Source organism: Phodopus roborovskii, unplaced genomic scaffold, assembly GCF_943737965.1.
Source record: "Phodopus roborovskii unplaced genomic scaffold, PHOROB, whole genome shotgun sequence".
Taxonomy (NCBI): domain Eukaryota; kingdom Metazoa; phylum Chordata; class Mammalia; order Rodentia; family Cricetidae; genus Phodopus; species Phodopus roborovskii.
Window position 1 is genome coordinate 20,589,757 of NW_026126448.1, and position 22,686 is coordinate 20,612,442.

General features: G+C 43.9%; 1 protein-coding gene and 1 pseudogene across 1 annotated transcript in view; one reads left to right on the top strand and one right to left on the bottom strand.

Moving 5' to 3' along the window:
- Positions 1–9,164, bottom strand: part of Stx12 (syntaxin 12) — a 31,230-nt gene extending 22,066 nt beyond the window's left edge. The window contains exon 1 of the mRNA XM_051189008.1: positions 8,938–9,164. Coding sequence (XP_051044965.1) covers positions 8,938–9,055 — 118 coding nt within the window. The 5' untranslated portion in view covers positions 9,056–9,164. The remainder of the gene's footprint in view (positions 1–8,937) is intronic.
- A 215-nt stretch (positions 9,165–9,379) lies between these two features.
- On the top strand, positions 9,380–10,592 carry LOC127225097 (prostaglandin G/H synthase 2-like; annotated as a pseudogene).
- The last annotated feature ends 12,094 nt before the right edge of the window (positions 10,593–22,686 follow it).

Consider the following 22,686-nt stretch of genomic DNA (forward strand, 5'->3'; position numbering starts at 1 on the left):
TTGACTATGGAAAAAGTCAATAAACAGTTGTTTTCTGTGTACTTCTGATGACAGAACTTTTTTTTTCATCTAGACTTTTCTGATTTCCGTTGTTGAAATCATCTGGACTTCCGAGTTAAGAAGTTTGGGGAAGTAGGGCTGGGAACTTTGTAATCATTTGCTTAGTAAGCACCTGAATGAATGTAAGCCTTTGCTGGCTGTGTCTGTGTTTCTGAACATTAAGATATCTTCCTACAAGCTTCCATCCAGCCTCATCAAATATCCTAAAATCCAAACCATAAGTATGACAGGTTCTTACAGTCACCTGCCACTAAGGCAGAGTTCTTGCAGACTGCCCTCTGTAAGCACAGCATGAGGAATTGTGACTGACGAGCAACAATTGGACCACATAGCTTACACCAAGAGCTGTAGCCTTCCCAAAACTTAAAGCACAAAACAAGAACATTTACAGCATTTATTTCCACTTGAGTGTGCTTAACATATCAAAATGAGTTAAATCTGAAAGGATCTTCTGTCCACTTGGTTAACATGAACATTCCCTCTCTTTAATATATTTTTTTAAAATTTTATGTGAATGTGTGTTTTGCCTGCATGTATGTCTGCTTGGTGTCTGAGGAGACCAGAAGAAGGCATCAATCTCCTGGAACTGGAGTCAAGGGTGGTTGTGAGCCACCATGTGAGTTCTGGGAATTGAACCCAGATCTTCTAGAAGATCAGCAAATGCTCTTAACCCTTGAGATAACTCTCTAGACCTGAACATGCCTTTTCTTTTCTTTTTTGATTTTTCAAGACAGGGTTTCTCTTTGTAGCTTTATAGACCAGGTTGGCCTTGAACTCACAGAGATCCACCTACCTCTACCTCTGAAGTCCTGGGATTAAAAGTGTGTGCCACCACTGCCCAGCTTCCTTTTCTAGGAAATCTAGCAAATGAAAGTTTTACTTTTGTGGAGAAGGCAGAATGGTGTGGGAGTGTGTGGGCCAGAGGATGCCTTGGGTGTCATTATTCTGGCACCACACACCTTGGCTGGCCCTTGATCTCCAAGGATCCACCTGTGTCTCCCTGGCACTTGAATTACCGTATCTGGGTTCTGGAGATCAAACTCAGATCCTCAAATAAGCTAACTCTTCAGCCCCTTTAACTGACATGTTATTGCTAGGAATATGGTTCAGTGGTAGAATGCACATTGGTAAAGCCTTGGGCTCAGTCCCCAGCACATGAAGTAGATAGACACTTATAATGTTTTATAATATGACTTTGCATGGGTACATCAGCTGGGGAGTGAGCAAGGATCTTACTAGCTAGGCATGTGCTTTACCACTGAGCTACATCCCCAACCAACACTTATTAAAATACTCTAGGATGGGCTGGAGAGATGGCTCAGTAGGATATAGCATTTGCTGCTCTTTGGAGGACCCAGGTTCGATTCTCAGCACCCACATGGCAGCTCATAACTGTCTACAACTCCAGTTCCAGGTGGCCCAATACCCTACTCTCCTTGGTCTCTTCAGGCACCAGGCATGCACATAGTAAATATACATACAGACAAATGTTCATACACATAAAATAAATTAAAAAATATTTTGGATAAAGACAATCGAATACCTCCTATGAAATACTACCTAATGCAAGAAACTAGATGTTTATGCCAAATGTTATGTAAACAATTTTGTCAATTTTATAATGACACTTAGGTCTAGTATTGTAACACAGCACTTGGGACATAAAAGCAGAAGGATCAGTCCAAAGCCAATCTCAGATATCTATAGAATGGAGTGGGGGACACTAGACCTTAACCTCTCCTATCTCTGACCTCTCATTTTTAAAATTGCGTCCCAGCTAAAACTCTTTAACAAAAAAAAAAAAAAAAAAAAAAAAAAAAAAAGGAATAAAGTAAACCAATTTATTATACATTATCACTAACATCAACCCAAAAATTATTCTAATTTGAACACTCCTTATGCACTTATTAGCAGATATGAGCAGAATATAAATGCCCCCACAAACCACAATCCAAATCTATTTAATCATATTGAAAGCAACTTTCCATCACACAGATGGGACAAGATTCTTCTTATCTGAGACAATCTAATGTTCTAACTCAATATACTAAAAAGCATTTAGAAGATGGAGATGACTCATCAGTTAAGAACATTTGTTGTTTTTTTTTGTTTGTTTGTTTGTTTGTTTTTTTCTTTTTTGGTGAGGGGGGGCAGGGGGAACATAACTTGAGGCTGGATTTCTCTGTGAAGCCTTGGCTGTCCTGAAACTCACTTTGTAGACTAGCCTGCCCTTGAACTCAGAGATCTACCTGCTTCTGCCTCTGGTATGCTGCGATTAAAAGCTTATGCCACCACTGCCTGGCACATTTGTTCTTGCACTTGCAGAGAACATGGATTAGGTTCCTAGCACACACATGTAATTTTACAACCATCTGTAACTCTGGTTCCAGGGGAACCTGACTCAGCTCTTCTGACCTATGAGGGTACCAGGCATGCACATGGAACACATAAACACACACAGGCAAACACTCATAAACAAACATATTCAATGAAAAAAGCATTACTTATACTAAAACATAAAACAAGGCCAGGTGTGATGTCACGTGTTTAATCCCAGCATTCAAGAGGCAGAGGCAGGCAGAACTCTATGAGTTCCAGGCCAACCAAAGATACATAGTAAAATTCTGTTTCATTTTATAAAATAAATTGAAAATAAAACAAAAGAAATCCATAAACTCAAGAAACTACCTATACCAAACATGAAAATGCTTTTGTACTGATTATGACAGTGAAGCCAACTCAGTGTTCTATGCACGAAATTAGGTGAAAATGGAGGTTTCTATCCTGCCTGGTCCCACAGCTGCTCTACAAATGGAACAAGTTATTTATTCTCAGGCCAGCTGCAAACTTCTGATCCTCCTGCCTCAGCTTCTTGAAGGCTGGGATTTACCTTTTAAAAAACAAAACAACAACAACAAAACAGCTTGTCAGGGGTGGTGGTGCATACCTACAATTAGGAGTTAAAGGCTAGCCTGGGCTACATGATATCACTGCTCCCCCACACAAACAAACAAAACAAAAATCCAGTCACTAAACTAAACAGTAAATCTCTAAACTACACTGAAAATGAGTACTAACAATTAAAGGCATAATATTCCATTTCATACAAGAGTGACAACACATGTGATTGCTAAGAGCCCAGGCTCTGAATTAAGACTGTTCTTGTTCTAAAGACAGGCTCTTGAAATGTAGCCCTGCTTAGCCTGGAACCAGCTATGTAGCACTGGGTACCCCAGAACTTGCTATTTAGCACAGGATGGCCTTGAACTCAATGTGGTGATCCTCCTGACTGCCTCGAAAGTGACTGAGTAACAGGTGTGGACCACTAGGTTCCACCACTTCTAGTTGAGTGATGTAGAGGAAATGACGACGGTCTTCTGTGCCTGTTTCCTCACCTAAGAGGTGGGAGTACCAAGAGAAGCTGCATATGGCTGATGTGAGGATGAAACAGGCAGCTAACTTTAGAATGCTGTCTGGCACATAAAAGCACTCAACTAAGGACAGCTATTATTATCAAACTCAAGACCAAGAAAAATGTACTTAGCAATGATAAAAATCAATTAAGTACACACTGAATGCCAACACACCCACTGCTGAGCCTGGCACTGTCTAAAGAGAATTGTATAACGCATGGTCCTTCATCCCACAAAAGTAGTACTGCTCTAGTGACAAGGTCAAAAGCTTGGCTTAGATTAAGGGACATGGACTATAAGTGAGGGAAAATTGCTTATGTTTAAGGAAAAGGAACCAAATAATAGCTAACATGTTTTACATAATCACCAGGTAGGTAGTAGGTTCTGTTTGTCTTTTTGAGACAGGATATCATGTAGCCAGGCTGGTCTCAAATGTGCTATGTAGCTGAGGCTGGCCTTGAACTCCTGACTCCTGCCCCCACCTCCCAAGGGTGAAGATTACAGACACCCACTTCGTAGCAGGCACTGTTTTAGCACTTCATGTAAGTTATCTCAGTCCTCAAAACCCTATGAAATAAATATGAACACAGATGAGGAAACTGAGCAGGAAAAGTAAAGCAAAACTCTCCAGAACACTTATGAAACTGCTAAGAAGCTGAGGGAAAATCCAAATTTAGTTCACGAGCATTTAAAAGCTCAACAGTTTCCTAGTTCTCCAGTAAGCAAAGCAGAGCCTGGTGTGGTAGAGCACCCCTTTACCCACTACTACAGGGGCTGAGGCAAGCGGGCCTCTGTAAGTTCCAGACCAGTCTAGTCTCATAGCCAATTCTAGACCAGCCAGAGCTACATACAATGTCTCAAGAAACAAAAAGCACCAGGGAATGGCACTCACCTTTAATCCTAGCACTCAGGAGGCAGAAGCATGTGAATCTGAGTTCAAGGCCAGCCTGCTCTACAGATCAAGTGCCAGGAAAGTCAGGGCTACAGAGATAAATTGTCTTGAAAAACCAAACCAAAACAAAACAAAATAAAAAAAGCATGTTAGAGTCGGGGCTAGTACCTCACACCTATAATCCTTGGTCTCAGGAAGCTAAAGCTGGAAGACTTCCAGGAGTTCAAGGATAACATGAGCTACAAGTGATATGTTGTCGCAAATGGTAATATTTTTCTTTATAATTTCCTGTTTTTAAAAAAAGATTTATCTATTTATTTTATATATATGAGTGCCTACAGGCCAGAAGAGGGAATCAGATCCCATATAGAAGGCTATGAGTCACCATGTGGTTGCTGGGAATTAAACTCAGGACCTCTGGAAGAGCAGTCAGTGCTTTTAACTGCTGAGCCATCTCTCCAGCCCTACAATTTCCTTTTTTTATTATTTTAACTATATGAGTATTTTGCTTACATGAATGTCTATGTACCACCTGTGTGTTTGGTGTCTGTGGGTACTGGAAACATAAGATAAATCAGCCATGTAAGGAAAGAAATGCTGTTCTCTGATTGAGAGTTAACTGTGAAGCTCTTCGGGATTTTCCCCCTACACTAGCGCCAGAAACACCTGGATAAACTCTTCAGTACACAGTAGGTGGAGGCAAGAATTCCCCCATCTGCACCCCACATGCATTGTAGAACTGTCCGTACTAGGCAGCCAAGCTACACCTCCAACCCACCAAGTAGGTTGCCCTGTTTCAGGCTGATATGCTCCATAACTCCAATCCCAAATCTGTGGTTGAACAGTTCAGAAAAAAAAGGAACAGGCACTCTCAGATTTTCATGGGTGGGTGCATATGTGTTTTTGAGCAGTCATTCTCACAGAATACTCGGGTGTGTTGGCCATGACTTGTAGAAGCTTGGTCGAGGGTACTAGACAGTAGACACATACCACCTACCAATTTCAAATTCCAAATTCCCACCCAGAAATCCCAAGAGAAGACATTTAAGTTACACTGTCTAGGATGTATGATATGGTATATAACAGCATTCAAGGAGAAAGACACAGAGAGAGGCCTCACTCATGCACTCACAAGTAGTAAGCTCTAAAAGTCTATGTGGCCTGACCCCCACCCCCACCCCTCAGTCTATCTCTCTGACTTCTACTTTGCTCCCTATCTTTAACCCAGCCACACCTGCCTTCCTCCCATTCTTTGTCACATCAAAGTCCTTAGACTTGCCCTCAGCACACACTACCTTTCTCCACTGCTCACAAAGATCCTTCCATTTTGGTATCAGCTCACTCAAGTCTTACCATCCCCTCAGAGAGGCCTTCCTTGGCAGCTTATCCTCCATCCCTTCTCCCTTCCCTCTACACACTTACCCTGCTTTCTTTTCCGTCAAGCACCTGCTACTACTTGATATTACTAGTATGTACACAAGCAAATGCATGCAAACAAACACACGGCACCAGACAGCAGCACGTAAAGAATGCCTGCTACACCCTGAATGGATAAACTCATCATACATGCTCGGGGCTGAGGGAAACAGTACAAAAATAACGATGAATAAGCCACATTTCCTAGCTAAACAGAGCTAACAAATCTAGCAGGGAAGATGAACATATTACAAGAAAAGAAACCACAGCGTCCAGCACACACATACAGACATATACACATTCAGCTAGGCAATTCTTTAACCTTTCTCAGTCTGTCTCCTAACCCATAGGCTAGGGATATTTGTGATTATTTCACAGGATTGTTGTGAATTAAAATTGGGAGGAGGGCAAGGCAGTAGTATTGAAAGCCTTTAATCTCATCACTAGGAGACAGAGGCAAGGGGATCTCTGAGTTTGTGGCCAGCCTGGTCTACAGAGTGAGTTCCAAGACAGGGTTACACAAAGAAACTTTGTCTTAAAAAAAAAAAAAAGATATCACACATAAAGTACTTTTCATACTGCCTAGCACACTATGTACTTAAACAGTAGCTAGTAACATATTAATTGTCAGCTCTAATGGTCCCCTTGAGTCCAGTGCCTGGTCAACAGCTAAACCAATGTCTATCACCAAGAAAACTGCTTTTATTCCCCCACCCCACAGCTTTTCTTGCTTGGTTTTAAATCTCACTCTACAGCTGAGGCTGGCCTTGAACTCATGGAAATTGTCTTGCCACAGCCTCCTCAGAGCTGGGATTACAGCCCTGACTCATCACATCTAGGGTTTGGCTTTCCCCGGTTCCCCCTTCCCTCTCTCCCTTTTTCCTTTTGAAAAGGGTCTCATGTGGCCCAGGCTTGCTTTGAGCTCACTAGGCAGTTTAGATTTGCCTAAATCATGTCAATCCTCCATACTAACCTTCTCAAACACTACAATTACACTATACCCGGGCTTCAAACTAATCTAAGTAAACACAAATTTGCTGTTAAAAGAACCTATGCCAGGATGTTAGGGTGACCTGTCACCCCATTGATCAACAGGGTTGATCCAGCTCATCTGGCTGGCTAGGCTGCTGTCCCCTTCCTCCTTACCACTCCACGTGCGTCCCTCCCGAAGCTGAAGCTGCCTGCTGGGTGGAAGAGGATGACCTTCCTCAAATAGACTGGTCTTTGGTCAAGGGTATACGAGTAGCAATGCTCCCCTGTTAGAACCTCCAAACAAGCTCTCAAGAATCTATGCCAGTTCCTACGCTTACTGTACAGCTTAATACTCAACAGACTATTCCACAGAAAGACATTCATATTAGGTTTAATCTTAATGAGAAAACTTCAGCCTTGAAACAAAATTCTCTTTCTTTCTTTTCTTTTTTCTGTTTTTGTTTTTTTGTTTGTTTGTTTTTCAGGACGAGATTTCTCTGTGTATCCCTGGCTGTCATGGAACTCACCCTGGAGACCAGGCTGGCCTCAAACTCACAGAGATCTGCCTGCCTCTGCCTCCCAAGTGCTGGGATTAAAGGGTACCCAGCACAAAATTTTCTTTAAGAATTTTTTGTTTACTATTATTATTGTGTGTGTATGTGGAACATACCTACAAACTAATGCAAACACACACAGTGCACATCTAGGGAAGAGACTGTGGAGGTCAGAGTACAACTTTGTGGAGTTAATTTGTCCCTTCCATCTTTACATGGGCTCTGGGTGAAAAGCAGGTTGTCAGGCTGCAAGCACTTTACCTGAGCCAGGATTGCCTCTTGCCTGCCCCTTGAGCCAGGATCTTCTGATCTAACATGTATCACAGCTCCTTGACAAAGGAGAACTGGAACACAAAGTACCATACTCTCTAAGCACTGATCTGAGTTTCACAAGCTGAATATTCTTCCTGCCACCAAACATCCAGTCCTAACCCTCCCCACCAGAAATCTACCTCTCAAATTGTACAATTTACATTGAGATTTAAAAGCAAAGTGGCAAGCTGGATAGGGCAGTGCATGACTTTAATCCTAGCACTTGGGAGGCAGCTGCTGGTGCATCTCTGAGTTCAAGGCCAGCCTGGTCTACAAAATGAGCTCCAGGACAGCCAGAGCTACAAAGAAATTCTGTCTCAAAAATAAAATAAAAGCAAAGCAAAGCAAAGCAAAGTGATAGCTTATGCTTTAAAGTTTAGCCCATAATTGTAATCTGGAACTGACTCTACCTATTGACAGTACAGCTAAGCTCACAATAACAACACAGATGGTCGTCACCATTTTTAAAATAAAGCTGCTTCTGAACCTCTAGAAGCAGCCTGCATTTGACTCTCAGCTACAGTCTTAGACTCTAATGGTGAGGAGTGAGTTTTAAGACAGGCAGTTACAGACCACTGTAGCCACGAGTCTCTGTGTATCAGATTTATACAAGAGTAACTCAACAGAGACAGAAAATGAAAATGAAATCATCATGCTTGAATTAAAAAAAACAAACCAACAAAAAACAAAAAAACTTCTTTGCTACAAAAGACAATGTAAATTAAAATGTTCCCCGTCATTCTCTGTAATAAAACAGGAGTCCTCCCATCCTTAAATACCAGCCATTGACTCTGATTTCCAAATTAATTACAGGAAGCACAGTGTATTTAAGTCATCCAAACACATGCATTCGCCACTTCCCTTAATTGAAAGTTGCTGATGCCCCAGGACCCAACCACTAAGCAGAATGTGAACCCCAAAGCCCTCAGCCAGCAAGCAACCCCTGATCCAAACTGTGGAAAGCAAGGTGGGTGGAGAGACGTCGATGACAGGAAAAATTCGGCTGACCACTGCGTCAAGTCAAGACTGTTGCTCACAGTCCTGGAGATGACACACACTCCCTCCCACCCTCGGGCTGTCAAGACGGCTCTGTTGACCCAACACCATGAACTCACAATGCCTAACACAGGGGTGTGGACCTGAAGGGCCCGAGCCTGACCGACCCGCACAAGGCAGCTCGCCGCGCCCCGAGTGAAGGCTCACGACGGCCTCAGGTGTGGCCTTGGCTGCGACCCCGACCGGGCTCCGCGTCTTGGGAACCTCACCCAGGCCTGTCCCTCGGGTCGCCCCCCGCTCCCAGCTGGGTCCCCTCGCTCACTGGCTTGACTGATCCGCTGGATGTTGCCACTGCACGTCTGGATGATGCTGTTGAAGTCCCGGAGCTGGGGCCCCGAGGGCCCGGGATTCCGATACATGTCTAAGGGACCGTAGGACATTGACAACCAGCAGAAACCGGGTCCTGCTTCACGGCACTCCTACCGGAAGCTGCCAGTAGCCAGACTCCGCAGCTGAGAGGAAAACCGGGAAGAGAAAGGGCGGGGTAGGGAGCCGTGAATGCGTGCGCACTGACCCCGCCCACCGACAATGCGCACGCGCACGCTCTGCCCCCCCCATTCCCGTGGTGCGCCTGCGCCGCTGTCACTTGAGAGTTTTTCAAATTGCTAGCAGAGAGCGTCGCTGCAGAACCGAACTCGTCCAGCTGCGCAACTGGCATCCTGCAGACCATGCACCCCGCGCTCGGCCACGTGATGCCCACCAACATGCTAGTCCGCATCCTGCTGCTCGGCGCAGCATTGGCGCTTAGCCACGGTGCAAATCTTTGCTTTTCTAACCCATGTCAAAAACCGAGGTGGGGATCGGACCAGTACAAACCCAATTGTACCTGGACAGGATTCTATGGTGAAAACTGTCCAACACCTGAATTTCAAACAAGAATAAAATTACTGATGAAGCATACCGCCAACACAGTGTAACTTCATGCTTACCTACTTCGTGGGACACCGTCAATAACATTCCCTTCCTGCAGAATTCAGTCATGAGATATGTGTTGCCAGCCAGATGGCATTTGATTGACAGCCCAACTTACAAGGTGCACACCACACCTACAAAAAAACAAAAACTGGGAAGCCTTCTCTAACGTCTCCTACTACACCAGAGCCCCTCCCGCTGTAGCAGATAGCTGCCCAACTCCCATCCCGCTGTAGCAGATAGCTGCCCAACTCCCATGGTGTGAAAAGGGGAAAGGGGCTTCCTGATTCAAAAGGTTACGGGAAAAGTTGTAAGGAAAAAGGTCATCCCTGATCCCCAAGGCACGAATATTCCTTTCCATAGCACTTCACCCACCACTACTTCAACACAGACTAGAAATGAGGGCTTACGTTCACCAGAGGAATTAAGCCTTATTTATGGTGAAACTCTAAATAGACAGTAAAAACTGCGCTTTTTCAAGGATGGAAAGTTGAAGTATCAGGTAACTGATGGAGATGTCTATCCTCCCATCAGAGAGGCCAGAAATACTCAGGTGGGGATGATCTACCCACTTCACACCCCTGAACCTGTAGTCCGCTGTGGGGTGGGAGATCTTTGGCTTGCCGCCTAGTCTGCTTGTGTGCACTACATTATGGCCGTGGAAACATAACAGGAGTGTTTGATGATGTGCACAAAGAAGGAGCTCCTGGAGTGGGTTGATGAGTGGCTCTCCAGACAAGCAGGTTCATACTGATAGGAGAGACCATCAAAATTGTGATCGAAGCCTATGTACAGCCCTTGAGTGGCTATTACTTCAAACTGAAGTTTGACCCAGCTTGAATCAACAGTCCCAGTATCAGAACCGTGTCGCTGCTGAGTTCAAACACACTGTGATATCTGCACCCTCTGTTGCCTGGCACTTTTCAAGTTAGAGACCAGAAGTGTACCTTTGATCAGTTTCTCTACAACAACCATACTATCTACTGGCAGAGTTGCCAGCAGTAGGAATGTTCTTCTCAGTACAACAAGCCACCTCAGTTAACCACAGCAGACAGGTGAAATACCAATTTCTGAACGGCACGGCAACCACTTTTGTAATTACTAAAGCCCTACAATCGTTTCAAGAACTAGAAGAGACAAAGAGACTGCTGAGTTGGAAGTTCTCTGTGGTGACATCAATGCCATGGAGCCATTGCTCTGCTGACAGAAAAGTCTTGTCCAGATGGTGTTTTGGGGACATCCTAGTGAAAACTGGGGGCACCATTCTCCTTAGAAGGACTTACATTTGACCTTGTCTGTTTTCCTTACAACTGGGAGCCAAGCACTTTTGGAGAAGTAGGTTTTAAGATCATCAGCATCATATAGTGGGAGATCCCGTTGAATGAGTTTTCCCAGCCATGTTGTGTCTCCCCAGAGTCGGCTGACAACATGGAAGAATTATAGATTTGCATAAAAGTGTATGAGATTACATCAACCTTACTTCCTATTCTGTTCTAATCTGAGAACCAGGCTCAAATACAGAAGAATTAAGCAACCTTGAGATTCAGATTTGTAGCCAATAGGGCAACTCTTATGGGTTGCAAACTACTTTTATTCCCCCCTCCACCCCTAATCTAAGCAATAACCTAATAACATTGTTGGGCACCTGCTGTGTGTGAATCCTCACTTTAGGCCAGTGGCTCATAAGCACTTCACAGCAAGGGAGCTTCCCATTTTTATCTTTAAAGTAGATTTTAAAAATTAATTTTTGTTTTATGTGCATCAGTGTTTTGCCTGCCACTGCCTCCTAGATCCCAAACAAGAATTTCTTAGATAACTCCTGAAATTTTGAGCACTTTGGAATCTAGATGCAAAATGATTTCATAGAACATTCCATTATGCTGGGCATTGGTGGTGCACGTCTAATGCCAGCACTCTGGAGGCAGAGGCAGGTGGATCTTTGTGAGTTTGAGGCCAGCCTGGTCTACAGAGCGAGTTCCAGAACAGCCTCCAAAGCTACAGAGAAATTCTTTCTCAAAAAAACAAACAAATACAAGAACATTGCATTTTGTGCGTGGCATGTGGTAAAAGGGGAAACATGGATGGGCCTTTGCACTGGAGGGATACTGAGAACCAGACAAGAAGGGGGCTGTAGTTGCCTGTATCCTCCACCCCACTAATTCCAGCCTTCTTTAGTCTCAGAAAGGAGAAGAGAGGAAGCAGCTTGTAGTAGCAGCAGGAATTCCAAATGTGAGAATGAGCCTGTGTTTTTTAAAAAATAATTTTTAAAAAATTATTTTTAAATTAAAAAAATATTTTTAAAAAATAATTTAACTTTATGTTATGTGCATTAGATGTGAAGGTGTCAGATCCCTTGGGACTTGAGTTATAGACAGTTATGAGCTGCCAGGTGGGTGCTGGGAATTGAACCTGGGTTCTCTGGAAGAACAGCCAGTGCTCTTAACTGCTGAGCCATCTCTCCAGCCCCCACCTTTAGAGATTGTAAAGCAAAACTATCTTTATTTTTGGTTGGAATTCATTTATGACAGTATTTTTCCCTTTATACAAAGGGGCAGATTAGGGCTCTGAATGCTAATTCAGTGGTAGAGCACCCACCTAGCATGTACAAGACCTTGTATTTGCTGAGCATGGAAGAACAAACCTATAAGCCCAGCCCTTTGGAGGTACAGAGTTCTAGGCCAACCAGGAATGCATAGCAAGACAATGTCTTTAAAGATGGGGGCACATGGAGGCTGGAGGAAAGGAGGGAGGGAGGGAAGGAGGGAGGGAGGGAAGGAAGGAGGGAGGGAAGGAAGGAGGGAGGGAAGGAAGGAGGGAGGGAAGGAGGGAGGGAGGGAAGGAGGGAGGGAAACCCTGAGTTCAATTCCTAGCATCGCAAAAACAAATATGGCATGGTGGTACATGCCAGTCATCCCACCACTTGGAGGATAAAGGCAGGAAGATCAGGAGTTCAAAGTCACCCTAAGTTATACAGCACGTTAAATACTCTTCCACTGAAATATATATCCAGCCCTATTCTGAGTCTATCTGTCCCACCTGCCGCCCCAAATCATAGCATGGAGGCTTCCTATTATCAAAGCTCAGCCAGTAGCTTAGGCTTGTTTCCAATGGGCTTTTATAACTTAAATTAATCCGTTTCTATTGTTTTCTGCCTCTGTGGCTTTACCGCATCTCTGTAGCACTCATCCAGCTTGCTCTTTGTATCATGACATTTCTGCCTTCTTCCCAGTGTCCTCTCTGCCCTGAAAATCCTACCTGGCCAATTAGCTTCTTATTAAACCAGTCACAGTGACATATCTTCACACAGTGCAACAGAGTATCCCACAACATAGCCCCTCCCCAACCCTGGTGAGACATGTTCTCAATAAACTGCCCAGGATGGCTTTGAACTCACTCAGCTCAGGCAGGCCTTGAACTTTTCATCTTCATGCCTCAGTTTCTTGAGTGCTGGGATTACATGTATGCACCACTATGTCTGGCCTACTGCTGGTTATTAATTTCTAATAAAATCTGGATGTGGTGACATGTGCTTTTAATTCCAGCACTTAGGAAGCAGAGGCAGGTAGATTGCTGTGGGTTCAAGGACAAGGCCAACTGGATCTACATAGCAAGTTCTGAGCCAGCCAGGAATACACAAAAAAAGGAAAAACGAAACATAGTAAGGGCTCAGTTGGTAAGAGCCCTTGCTCTGCAAGCATGAAAATCTGAGTTTGAATCCCAGTAGGACCCAGGTAAAAAGCCAAACATAGTGGCTGGAAAGATAGCCTAGCTAGCAGTCAAGATTGAGGTCCTTGCAGATGACATGGGTTTGGTTGGTTCCCAGTACCCATGTGGTAGTTCACAACTATCTGCAACTCTAGTTTCAGACAATCTGATGCCTCCCTCTTCAAGCACCAGGCATACACGTACATGCATGTAGGTCAAACACTCATATACATAAAATGAATAAATCTTAAAAAAAAAAAAAAGCTGTCTGGGTGATGATGGTACACACCTTCAATCTCATCACTAAGGAGGCAAAGGCAGGTGGATCTCTGTGAGTTTGAGGACAGCCTAGTCTACAGTCTACAGAGCTAGTTCTAGGACAGTCAGGGATACACACACACACACACACACACACACACACACACACACACACACACCACACCACACACCAACCTGGCCTCAAAATAAAAAATTTAAGAGAAAAGAAAAGCTTGGCACAGTTGCCCATGCCTGTTACAAGGCATTGGGGAACAGATACACATGGTCCTCAGAGTTCAGGACTCAGCCAGCCTAGGCAAAGGAGAGAGTCTAGTTCAGTGAGAGAGCTTGTCTCAAGGCATTAATGCAGAGAGCAAGAGGAGAAATCCTACATTCTCTGCATGTGCACACATGAGCTCATGCACATCTGTATTTATGTGTACACAACACACAACACAACGACACAGAGAGAAGACATCTAGTCATTCTTATGATTCATAGTTTTATGACATCGTATGTTTTATTGCACAGCTGTAACACATTGGAGATTTCTAACAAAGCGCTAAAATGTATCCGTTTGAGTGCATTAATAAACTCAGTCACCAATAATTACGGATGTCACATTAAGGACAGAAGGGGAACACTTCCCCTTTTGTGTCGTTTCGCCTAGAGCAGGCTGAGGCTGAATTCTCCACTAGGCTCTCCCTGTGTTTCCCATCATCTGTCACAAAGGGCTTCTGCTCTGTATTTACCAAACAGCACAGCAAGCAGGGGGCAAGGAATGTGGGACAGAAACCTTTAAAGAGTTTCCACAGGGGCTTAAGTCACTGACTCCAGCTGACCCCAACTGACCAGATGATAAACACCCTCAAGCAATGTCCGATGCCGCTTCCATGGTTAATGGTGGATAATCATTTTCTAAGGCCACTTTCAGCTTATTTTCTGTTCCCAGCTAATGATTATCATGACACACATGCATTACTCTGGGCCAGGGGCTTGGGAGAGTCTATAACTAACATTGCAGCTATACATTAGCTTAGGTTGGAAAAGATGATTATATGGAAAATCCACGATGAATAAGGTTGGTTGTTACTTTGCTCTCTTAGAGATGGGTTAAACAAATAGGCTGAATACACAGTGGCTAGGACTCTTAAGTGTTTTTTTTTAATTATTTATTTATTTATTTATTATTTTTGAGACAGGTTCTCACTATGTAGCCCTGGCTGTCCTGGAACTCACTATGTAGACCAGGCTAGCCTGAAACTCACAGAGATCCACCTGCCACTGCTTCCCAAGTGCAGGTGTGATGGCCAAAAGCACACTTTGTTTTATGCTAGGCATCCATCTAGGTACCCATTAGCCATGCATCTCTGACTCCGGTCCCTAGAAAATAAGTTTGCAGTAACCCTGACTCAGTGACCGCACCCACCAACCTAGAAATGTACATCTCCTTGTTCTGTTTTTGACTAACTGCTTTTTGGTTCTGTAACCTGCTTTTATGCAGACATTCGGGTTGCCTTGGCTACCTAATCTTGGCAGAGCCGAACAGCTCTTGGCTTGTTTGTACAGGTACTCAAGGGCTCCTTGTGGTTTTTCCCTTTAAAAATTCTTCCCTCACAGTGACCTTCTCACAGCAGTCTCAAGTCTGGCTCAGAGATTGTGGCCCTACTAGCAGTAACCGGGAAACCTTTGAATTATAATTGGATTGAGTCTATGCTTTTTCCCCAGGGATCAGGAACTCCAAAACACTGGAATCCAAGGCATATACAACTATGACAGTAGCACTGTTACACCTTTTTTGTTGTTGTTTGAGACAGTTTTTTGTTTTTTGTCATGGGTTCTCTGTGCAACAGTCCTGAAAATAGCCCTGGCTGTCCCGGGACTCATTCTGTAGACCAGGGTGGGATCTGTCTGCCTCTGCTTCCTGATTGCTGGGATTAAAGGGTGTGCCACGACCGCCTGTCCCACAGAGTTGTCTCATCAAACCCAGAACTTGATGTTGGGATTCTCTGTCTCCACATCACAGGCTGGAATTGCAGGTGGATGGGCCACCATGCTCATCAGTGTATTTCAGAGGATCCAAATGCCACTCCTCACTCTTGCAAGACAAGCTGTTTAACAACCACTGAGCCACCTCTCCAGGCTCCTAATTTGTACTTTGTTTTTTAACCTCTAAAAAAGCCTTGAGCTGGGGTTGAAGAGATTGCTCAGCAATTAAGAACACTGGCTATTCTTCCAGAGGACCCAGGTTCCATTCCCAGTACCACTCACATAGTAGCTTACAACTGTCTGTAGCTCCCGTTTTAGGGGAACTGACACCTTCCACTAATACACATAAAATACAGTTAAATAAATTATTAAAATGTATAAAAAATAAAAGAATTTAGAAAATTTTAAAGCCTTGAGTCTTTTTTCATTTATATTAGACACTAAACTGAAACCCAGTAAAAGTTTCTTTCTCTCAGAAATTGAAGATGTAGTTGCTGCTTTCCTCACTCCATGTAAAGGTAAAGTGGTTTCCACCTTTGCGTCTCCAACAGAAGCAAATCTGCCCCTAGCAAACACTAAATATCCAATAAACGTTGATCTTATGGATGCATGAGGAGGGGAGGACATGGTTCCAAGCTTAGACCCCTTCTCACAGCAGGTATGAGGTCTAGAAGATGTCCCGAGGTCCTCCTGTGATGCCCTCATCCTAGAGGATACCTGCTTGTTGAGAATCAGCTCTAGTCTCCTGGAGCTCTGGATCTATCCAGAGAACACCCTGAACAAGCTTCAAAATAATGATAAAAAAGACAGAACCAGAGGCATGCAGAATGTACCAAGTCCCTGACCGGATCCTAGAACAAGAGGTAAAGAATTCAGATAAAACAGCCTTCCCAGGCAGGGCGGGGAAGGAGAGATGGCTTCGGGGCTAATGGTACTGACTGCTCTTCCCAAGGACCCCAGGTTTGATTCCCAGCACCACATAGTGGTTAACAACAGTCTATAACTCAACTTCCAGGGAGTCTGATGTCCTCTAGTCTCCAAGGGAACCAGACACACACACAGTGCAGAGATATACATGCAGGCAACATACACACACCCTTCAAAAAAGAAAAAAAAATACAAGAAGAGGAGGAGGAGAAGAAATAATCCTTCCAAACTCATCTGCCATATACTAGCCTTGCTGGAGAAGCTGCACCATAAGTAGCAAAAGATGACAGTAACCTCAGCCTGCATAGTGTCAGTGACTTCCTGTAGCTCAGTCTAAGGGCTATTTAGAAAGTCTACCTAAGGTCATCATTGCACAGGCATGCATGCCTTCCTGGGGTCAGAGAATACCTGCTCTCAGCTGGGTGCACTTAGGAGCAGGAAGTTCACAAGTTCCAAATGTGCCTAGGCTCAATAGTGGGTTCCAGGCCAGCTCTTGCAAAGGACCCAGGTTCAATTCCCAGCACCCGCATGGTGGCTCACAACCATTTATAATTTCAATTCCAGCGGATCCAATGCTGGCTCCTGAGAACACTAAGCACACTGGTGGGGCACAGATGTAGAGGAAGACAAAATACTCACATAAATAAAACACTAAAGTTAACCTTAAAGCAGGCTTGGTGGAGCATGGTAATCCCATCACTCCTGAAGTAGAGGATGCAGGAAGAGGACCAGAGACTCTCAAGGTCATCCTTGGTTATGGGGCAAATTCAAGGTTACTCTGAGCTGTATAGGACTGTCTCAAAAAAGAATGAGAAGAGAACTCAGTGGTATAGCATTTGCCTGGCCAAAAAAAGGAAAGAGTAAATTAACATGTGATTGGATACTTCCTTATATTGTTCTTTACCAAAAACTGGAAGTTTGTGTTGGGGAATATTTGTATACTGTGTGAAGATATATTGTTGTGATTGGTTTAATAAAAAGATGAATGGCCAATAGCTAGGCAGGGAGAGGTTAGGCAGGATTTCTAGGAACGAGAGAGGACTCTGGGAAGAAGAGAGGCAGAGACTCAGCAATGAGACTCTAAAGAAGTCGAACATACAGTACACATCACAGGTAATCGGGCCAGGAGGCAAAAATGTAGATTAAAAAATATGGGCTAATTAAATTATAAGAGCTACTTGGGGAAAAGCCTAAGCTAAGGCAAAGGTTCCATAATAATAAGTCTCCATATTGTTGTTTGTGAGCTGGAGGCCCAAAGAAAAATCTGTCTACAAATATGATTTTGAATACTTATTATTGATTTTTTGAGATTTTAATGTGAAATTTTAATTAGTGTGTTTTAAAATGTTTGTGTTTTAAAGATTTGTTTTTATTCTAAATTATGTGATTATATGTGTCTGTCTGTGTGTCTGTCTGTCTGTGGATACGTGCACATGAGTACAACTGCCTCAGAGTCCAGAAGATCCTCTGGAACTGGAGTTATCGGCAGTGTGAGTTGTGTGTGGGTGCTAGGAACTGAACCCAGGTCCTCTGCAAGAGTAGTGCTTGATCTTAACCACTGAGTTCTCTCTCCAGTCCCATATGTGTGCTTTATACTTGCAATTGTATGGTGTTCCATTTGAAATATTATATCTAATTCCTTTGAAATGATAAAAAGTCTAAGGAGTTTGTTCTGAGTCAGGATTTTTTCATCAGAGACTGCCTGGAACTTGCCAAGTAGACTAGGCTGTCTGTCTGGTCAGCCCCAGGTATCTGCCTGTCTGCCTCCCCACCTCTAGGGTTATAAGTATTTGCGAGTACACCTCCTGGCTTTTTGTTTTGTTTTGTTTGGGGGAGCAGGGTTTCTCTGTGAAGCCCTGTCACCTGGCATTTTAAATGACGGTGCTGAGGCTCAAACTCCTCCAGTCCTCTTACTTCCAGACAAACACTTTACCTACTGAATTATTCTCCCGCCAGGGCCCTAATTTTATCATTTCTTAAATGCTTTTTAGATGCCACACACTAGAAGCACATTTTATATACACAATCAGAGATCCCCAAGATAATGTGTACCTAATGAAGACTCCCAATGCTCTGACAAAGGTACATTAATGGACTTGATGTTGCAAAGGACACCACACACTGGAGGAACCATGAGCTGTATGTGTCACTAGACACCAGATGAAGGAAAGTTACCTATGTTTGCGGGAGCGGGGGGGGGAGGGGGGGGGAACAGTGAAGGGCTTCTCACTCTTTGTTTTGGCTTAGTTTCTGCAATACTGTGGATCAGCCCTTAGGGTGAGCCTGCCAGGTGAGCACTCTGCCACATCTCCTGTCCAGAGGCAGTGTTTTGATTGCTTAAAAGCACACTGGGCTGTGTAAAGGGATTATCAGCAGGCCTGAGCTATCAAGAGGGCTCAGGAGCCTGTTTCCTTGGAAACTACCATGTGAAGATAGATGTGGGATGCTGCCACTGGAAACCTTATCTGGAGCTCTGCACATGTCTTAGATTCTCAGGATGCTCTTCTCTCTCCAAATAACCCAAACCTTCCAGTAAAAGTTCCATCCCTGCAGATATTTCAAACAGCACAATTTCTGACAGTCTAGGACTTTAGAGAGTAAGAGTCCTTTTGTTAATTAACAAAAAACAATCTCCCCAGTATTCCATTAAAATGTGATTTGTTTTGTACAGATGAGAATTGAAAAAAAAAATCATCAAGAAAAAGTAAAATAAGATTGTTGAGAGAGAGAGAGAGAGAGAGAGAGAGAGAGAGAGAGAGAGAGAGAAATGGTATGCTCTGAGATTCTGGGTACGTGCCCAGAGTCATAGACCTGTTAAATGGCAGCCAGGATTCATACATCTCCTGTACCCAAGGATTACCAGTCCTGCTGCAAAAGATATGCACACATGTGTTCTTAAGCCAGCTGTGGCTCACAGCAGCATCTACTAGGACTAAATAGCATTTCTTGGTGCTTTGTCTTTGCAACGGAATGCAGATAGAAAGTATTCAGTGCAATATGTCTATCTGTTCGCTCCTGTAAATACCAGTCAAACCGATACAGAATCCTCACCACCCCAGGAAGTTTCAGCTTATGCTGCTTCCAACCAATTGTCCTCCACCACCAGATGTCACTTTCTGATTTTTTATAGCTTCGTGTTGCCATTATGACAATACATCTGGTGGCTCCCTCCAAGCAATTTTTTTCTTTGACAATTTTTATTTTTTTGAGACAGCATCTCCCTATGTAGCCCTGGAACCTGCTATGCAGGCAAGGCTCAAGGGTGGCCCCAAACTCACAGAGATCTTCAGACTCCTACTTCCGGAGTGCTGAGAATGCCACCACAGCCCAATTTTTTGGACATTCTTTCATAGTTCTTTGTTGTGGGAAAACACTTGTGATGTTATATTCAGTTTAGTGAGCACTAGCTAATATCAAAATAGTGATCATGACTGGGGTAGAGCTCGGTGATAAAGCATGGGAGGAAGAGGAAGGAAGGCGAGGAGAGAGAGCAGGAAAGAGACCAAACTGTCAGGGAGGATAAATTATAAAATCCTGGAAAAGAGAAGAAATATAAGTCTGGGTGTGGGCATAGTGGGCATTCTTTCAAGACAGGGTTTCTCTGTAGACCAGGCTGGCCTCTGCCTCCCAAATGCTGGGATTAAAAAAAGCATGTGCCACCATTTCCAGTTTAGATTTTTAACTTTTAACAAGAAAGTTGTACTGAATTTTTTTTTTTTTTTTTTTTTTTTTTTTTTTGAGTCAGGGACTCACTATGTAGTCCTGGCTATCCTAGAACTTGTAATATAGAGCAGCCTGACCTGGAGTTCACCTGCCTCTGCTGGTAATAGACATGCCAGCCTGAAAGTCTCAAATGTCACCTAGTCATACCTTAGGCACCCAAGAGCTGGGATTACAGCCATGAGCCACCTTGCTTGGCTAGAGGTAAAAATTTAATTTACTAGAAGTAAAAAAGTGGCCAGAACTGGAGATTGGTCTTGATGGTAGAGCAATGGCCTAGTATACACACAATCCAGCGGGGAGGAGAGAGTCGGGAAGGAGGGAGGAGATGGGAAGGATAAGGCTCATTCTAATTTATCTTTTTACCACCTTCCCTCTCAAGTAACAGAAAGATGGCTCAGCTATTAAGACCACTGGCTGCTCTTCACTAAGACCCAGGTTTGAGTCTTAGTACCACAGAGCCTGTAACTCCAGTTCTGGGGGATCTGATGCCCCCTTCCGGCCACTCTGGGCACCACACACACATGTGATGCATAGATACACAGGCAAAACTCCACATATATTAAATAAGGTTTTTTTGTTTTTGTTTTTGTTTTGTTTTTTTTTTTTAAAGAAACAGAAGATGGGGTGTGGTGTGCTAGCACACCCCTTTAATTCAGCACATGGCAAGCAGAGGTGGGGGAAGCTTTGAGTTCCAAAACAGCCAGGGCTACACAGTGGGAGCCTGAACAGGAACTGTTGGTTCTGTGGAAGCACGAATACTTACAGCTTATACAACTGTACAAACACTGTGTAGAAGAGTGTTGTTCTAAGGTGTCTATGTTATTTCATCCTTACTACAACCCTAAGACAGAGAGACAAGTTTGAAGCTTGGCAATCTAACTTTGTAGCACAGCACAATCTTAGTTTTACTGTTGTTGGTAGTGGAGGTGTATGTAGCCCAGACCGGCCTTTAACTCGTAATCCTCCTACTTTAGTCTCCTGAGTGCTGAGATTACTAGCATGTGCCTCCACACCCAGCATGACCTCACTTTTCAAGCAAGACTAAAAATATGCAGGGACAGCCCCCTCTAATGGCTAAGAAACAGAGAAGTCATCAATTCCAGTGATATGTTAAAAAAAAAAAAAAGGACTACTTTTGAAACTGTCAATCAATTTTAGAACTTAATCTTACAAGATCACTGTGGGAGCCATCTCCAGCAGTTCTCTTTTTAAATACTGTGTATGTGTACCTGAGTGTGTGTATGTATGTGTACCATGTGTGGGCAGGAGGCTGCAGAAATCAAGAGAGTCAAAAATCACCTGAAACTGTTCCAGACAGGTGATAGCTGCCATGTTAAGATGCTGGGAAAATTTGTATTGGCTGGGCAGTGGTGGCACACATCTTTAATCCCAGCACTCAGGAGGCAGAGATGCCCTTAGAGGTCAAATCCCCTGAGACTGGAGTTATGGATGCTACTGAACTACCATGTGGGTGCTGGGAAGTGAACCTGGGTCCTCTGCAAGAGGAGCCCATGCTCTTAACCACTGAGCCATCTCTCTACCTCAACCTCAGTGCTTCTTGCTCCTGGGGTGAACACATGTGGATCCTCCCTTCTCACGCTGGAATGCTGGTAATTTTGCCGCTCAGATGGTAGAGAAATCATGGCAATGTCTGAAGTCAGGACATAAAACACTGCAGCCACTGCCTTGCTCTTGGGTGTTTAACAGTTCTAGAAGCGATTCCACGCAGCAGATCCTATTCCTAGTCATGGCAGCTCCCAGCCCACACGGACTGCTACTGTGTCATTTAAACACCAGGATTAATGATCTGTGTCCTCTCCTTAAGTCTGCATGGGTTTCTGACTACTGTAACAGTGAGCATACAATAGCCATAAGGGCATGTGACCTCCGGAGCAGATAAGATGGAACACAGCTACTGCCTTATTCCCTATAACATCTGGAGTCTTCAGGTGCCTATGTGATTACCTAAGGCCCCCATATACCAGGGAAGGCTACACTATACAGAAGGGACACAAGTGACTGGTTAGCACTGTTCTATTTCTACCATGCCCAGCCCAAGTGTAGGTAAATGAGCACTGGATGGACCAACTCCAGCCTAATGATCCCTCAATCTTCCTACTGAAAACCTAGATGTGGGACAGAAACTAATTCTTGTCCTTGCCCCGTTGAAATGATCCAACTGGGCCTGCAGGCATTCCAAAATTGCTAAATCGTTAAAATCTGATCATTTGCCTTACAGTAATAGTAACAAGAACCTCCCTGTTACTCCTGACAGGTTTTAAATTCCCCATTAGTCTATAGGATAAACGACGTTCAGGGTGCCAAGAGTATAATGTCTACGGGTGAAATGAGCAAGAAACAAACACACGGGCCAAGTACAGCTCAGTGGCTCAGTATTTGCCTAGCCTGAGCAAGACCCTGGGTTCTACCAGAGCACAGAAAAGAAAATAGGGAGGGAGAGCACGGGAGAGGGGAAGGGAGGAAGACAGAACCCAGC